At 36.7% G+C, this 4,498-nt stretch overlaps 1 protein-coding gene across 1 annotated transcript in view; it reads right to left on the bottom strand.

Moving 5' to 3' along the window:
* Positions 1 to 1,953: 1,953 nt before the first annotated feature.
* Positions 1,954 to 4,498, bottom strand: part of LOC107749512 (segment polarity protein dishevelled homolog DVL-1-like) — a 46,406-nt gene continuing 43,861 nt past the window's right edge. The window contains exon 17 of the mRNA XM_016564688.1: positions 1,954 to 2,679. Coding sequence (XP_016420174.1) covers positions 2,180 to 2,679 — 500 coding nt within the window. The 3' untranslated portion in view covers positions 1,954 to 2,179. The remainder of the gene's footprint in view (positions 2,680 to 4,498) is intronic.

Raw genomic sequence — 4,498 nt, 5'->3', positions numbered from 1 at the left:
CTGCTTTAAACTCACAAACACACAAGTCCAATTTACATCATACATTACAAAAAGGCATGACCAGAAGCTCTGTACATTTACTTTATACAATTATCTATTTTCATATATACAATAAAAATGAACTATGTACAGGATTTCCAAGAGAGAAAAATAGACAACACATCTGAAGATGTAGATTCACAATAAAAGGGCAGATCAGACTTTGTAAAAGTGCCAATTTGTCAGCCTTCAAATAGTTAAATACTACATATACAGTAGTACACAGTCCATATGCTAACCAGTCCCCTTCATTTAGTTACTTTAAACAAGTTTTTTGAGCAAACGTTTTCTCTTCGAGACACTTTGATGAACAGGTTACCAGCACCAGATATCACATCATACAACTGACACATTATCCCAGGGGCAAAACAAAACAAAACTGTAGGACTTAACGACAGTATTTAAGAACTTCTTATTTAAGAAAATACAACTAATTTCAGCCGTTCAGTAAGTGCCAATTTATTTTGTGCATACACACTGTAAGTGCTGGTTTTTGAGTTTACCCTGATATCCAGCAGCTTTTTTATTTCCTGAAAATACATTATTCTAGCTAGTGCTTCATAGCCAAGGGAGCCAACAGTGACATGCTACCATGTTTCCAACCTGGTAATAATTGGAAACGTGTCTAAAAAGGATTCATTCCACCCATCTCCACCAACTGCCCAGACAGCTTGTAGTGCACAAGTATTCATGTGCACTATCGAAATGAAACTACAATATAAAGACTGTTAACAGGAACAAACACAAAAAGAAAATACTTTTTGACTGTTGCTGGATCTTAAAGATGATCAGTAGCCTAGTCTGTTTATGGATAGCTTTGGAAAGGACTAACAGCTCCTGACCAGCAGAGGGAATTGTCTGATTGTCTTTACCTTTTGTTAATCTAGGATTAAAAATGTGGCTGCTGGTGTGCAATTTTATTGCTAGCTAAAATGGTTAATACTGCTCTAAAAAGCTGCTCTGAATCCAAATAGTAATATAAACTTTGTTTGACCTCGTTTTTTTTTTTTTTTATGTCACGGAAATAAACAATAAAATACTTTATATCCCCTTTTGCCATACTTTTGGATGTACACTACTGTTTAAACATTTGGTGTTAATTATGTCTTTTTTTACCCCAAATGTAGCGATTATCCCCTGCTAACAGCGGGAGCCACAACGGTACGCACATTAGGTCAATACTATCTATTAACCAAACGCTTTCACCTGTCTCAGCATCTCTCACCGTTTACACTCACTTACACTTTTAATCCATAATAGAGAGCGTGTCACACCTGTCTCAAGACCTTTTACCGTTTGCACTCCACTTGATGCACTTAAACAAACAGTGCAAATCTGTCAGTAAAAGGTGACAGTAATGTTACAAGATATTTCTATTTCAAAATAAAATATCTTGAAATCAGAAATATCTTGTAACATTACTGTCACTTTTGATCTATTAAATATTTCAATATTTCAAATTCAATATATTATATATACAGGTGTATCTCAATAAATTAGAGACTTAAACTACTTCAAGTCTGTGTGCATTGAATTGATTTAATACACGAGTTTCACAATTTGAGTTGAATTACTGAAATAAATTAACTTTTCCACAACATTCTAATTTATTGAGATGCACATGTATACTGTATATATATATATAGAATTTTACATTAATCAAAGAATTCTGAAAAAAGTGCCAGTTTCCACAAATATATTAAGCAGCACAACTATTTTCAACATTCATAATAAGAAATGTAAATCAGCTTATTAAAATGATTTAATAATCATAATCATGATTTAAGATGGAAATAAATTATATTTTAAAATATATTCAAATAGAAAACAGTTATTTTAAATTGCAATAATATTTCGCAATATTACTGTTTTTACTGTATTTTTGACAAAATGAATGCAGCCTTGGTGAGCATAAGAGACTTCTTTCTTACCGATGCCAAACTTTTGAACAGTAGTGTATTGTAGGTATTTGCCCTCTGCTCAACACATGATTATCTTAACACATCTGATCCTCAACCGTCCACAGGAACTTGTGACTACAGCACAGCCACATTTGCTGTTGGTAAAAGTTGATAATGTATTTATGGGACTCACCTTGTGAGATTTTTATTGTACTGCTATTTATTATTTGTTCATCAGATTACATTATATCCACAAAAAACTCACAAGGGTTGCCCATGGCATGCTGGAAAGACTGGCGACTGGCGGTGAGTTCCGGTGGTATGGCCCCTATTTCCCTCACTGGAGGGGCCCCTGGGGGCCCACTGCTGATAGCCCCCTTAGGGGTCAATCTGGCCAGACTGTAGGGAGGAGGCAAGCCTGGGGGTCCGTAAGAGGAAGCGTGGCTTCGTTCACTGAGCGCACAAGAGGTGTGGCCATACTTGGAAAAGGGAGCGTGGCTGTAGGAGAAGGAGGTGCGGCTGTGTTGGGACAGGACGCGGGAATGAGTGTGGCTGCGAGTTGACAGCGCATGGCTACGGTGGCTCAACTGGCTGGATGAACGCTCAACCCGCCTCCCACCTGCTCGGTTGCCTGAATCCGATTCGCTGCCGCCACTGCCTGCTGATTTGCGGTCCTTGTCCCTAGGCACAGGCCGCTGGCTCCTCCCAACACTAGGGTTGGAACTACTGCTTCGACTTCCTGAAAAATAAACAGAAGTTTATATGGTTAAATGAAGAACAAGCAGTGACACAACAAAGGAATAAATCAACCTAATGTATTTTATTCTTCAGTCTTTACATGATTTTCACTAAAGTTAAAACAACAGTTTTCAAGGTACCTCTGCACAGTGACAAAGAAAATAAAAAATGTGGTTGTGGACAGCAGGGAAAAACAAATACCTGCATGTAACTGCACTACCATTCAAAAGTTTGGAGTTTGGTAAGTTTTTCTTTTCAAAACAAAAAACATTGTGCATATGCAGTTTATGTTAATATCAATAAATTATAATGTTTGATTTGAACAATTTTGGTACTGTGATGACAAATGTAATATCAGGATCTTTAAGCAGAACTAATCAGTGCTGCCTCCTTCAGTAACTACAGTAACAGCTCATGAGTTTGCAGTTAATGAAGATCTGCCATTCACAGAAACACTCCATCCCTCACTAACTCTATAATGACACGTTCTGCATCTCTTGCTCTTCCTTCTGTCAGAATTATTAAAACATGATGAAAAAGATGGCAATTAAAGAGCTGATGAAATACATCTATCAGATGTGCAATTAAAGCTGGATGACATGAGACTGGAGTCAAATGGCAATGCAAATGAGATCATGAGGTGCTCCATCCTGAATTTAAAACACTGTCAAACTTCAAACAAAAGCCACATCATTTCACTCTTACATAACAGGCATGGTAAAGCTTTACATACACATATGGGATCTACATTGATATTGTCATGTGCATTCCCAGACTATTGTGTATGCATTTAGTTTTTTACCACAACAAAACATGCTGAGAAATACAGAGACTATAGGCGAGGCAGCAGGACAAATCCAGCAACAGAAATACCCCAGTCATGAAGGAAGACATGACTGTAAGAGAGAGAGAGAGAGGGAGGGAGGGAGGGAAGGAAGCAGGGAGGCTGCCTTACCGGACACCCCAGGGTTGGGACTACCTCCTCCATCAGTCTGCCATTGCACAGCAGAAACGAACAGGAAACAACACAGTTAAGCCGTCTGTCTATCTTAACACCAGAAGCTCTATCAAGTACAAATCATCATCACAGCCGAAGTGCATTACTGGAATCTGCTCAGTAAAACTAAAAACTTGTATGTGCTCATATAAGATATTTATTTACACGTTGTGATGACATGTTAGAACTTACAGTAATATCATGATATCTAGTCAGAATGCCAACATTTCAGTAGTCGGTACCATTCGGTCAGAAATTTCACAATACTAAATACCAATTTTGATACCACAGTAAAAATGTGTATGCTATAAAAAAATATAACTTTGTTTAATAATTAAAGTAACAAGATAAAAACATTTAAAAAGTTAGCCTTCAATTATTTCTCAGTTAAATCATCTCCGTTAAATCAAATAATTGTTTAAGTAATGAGCTGGTAATAAAGATAAAAAATCAATTCAGAGAAGTCAGTCATTTTTTTTTTTTTCATGTCAATGTTGTTGTTTGATTAATATAACTGTCTAATATATTTATGTTTTATACTAAACAGAATCAGTGTATTGAGTATACTTTTGACATCCCATGTGATATCTATTCTGCCGTGCAAAGGCAAAAGACTGTAACTTCGATTTTTGTTGAAAAGTAGTTATTGATATTTTTGGGACTTTCAAGACATCCTTTATCATGTGCATAAGTATCTTGAGTCATTTTCTTTGTTTTTCCGAGAAAATATTGGGTCGTCTCAACCGTAACTTCGAAAAGCCACGGAGAAACCAAGGCAGAACACCGTATAACACCAGTTACGGCTCTTTCACTTTGTTTGGAA

The sequence above is a fragment of the Sinocyclocheilus rhinocerous genome, unplaced genomic scaffold (genome assembly GCF_001515625.1).
Source record: "Sinocyclocheilus rhinocerous isolate Xijiao unplaced genomic scaffold, SAMN03320098_v1.1 scaffold889, whole genome shotgun sequence".
In the NCBI taxonomy this organism is placed as follows: Eukaryota; Metazoa; Chordata; class Actinopteri; order Cypriniformes; family Cyprinidae; genus Sinocyclocheilus; species Sinocyclocheilus rhinocerous.
Note: the sequence above shows the minus strand (reverse complement) of the source record. Positions and strands in the feature narration are given on the sequence as shown.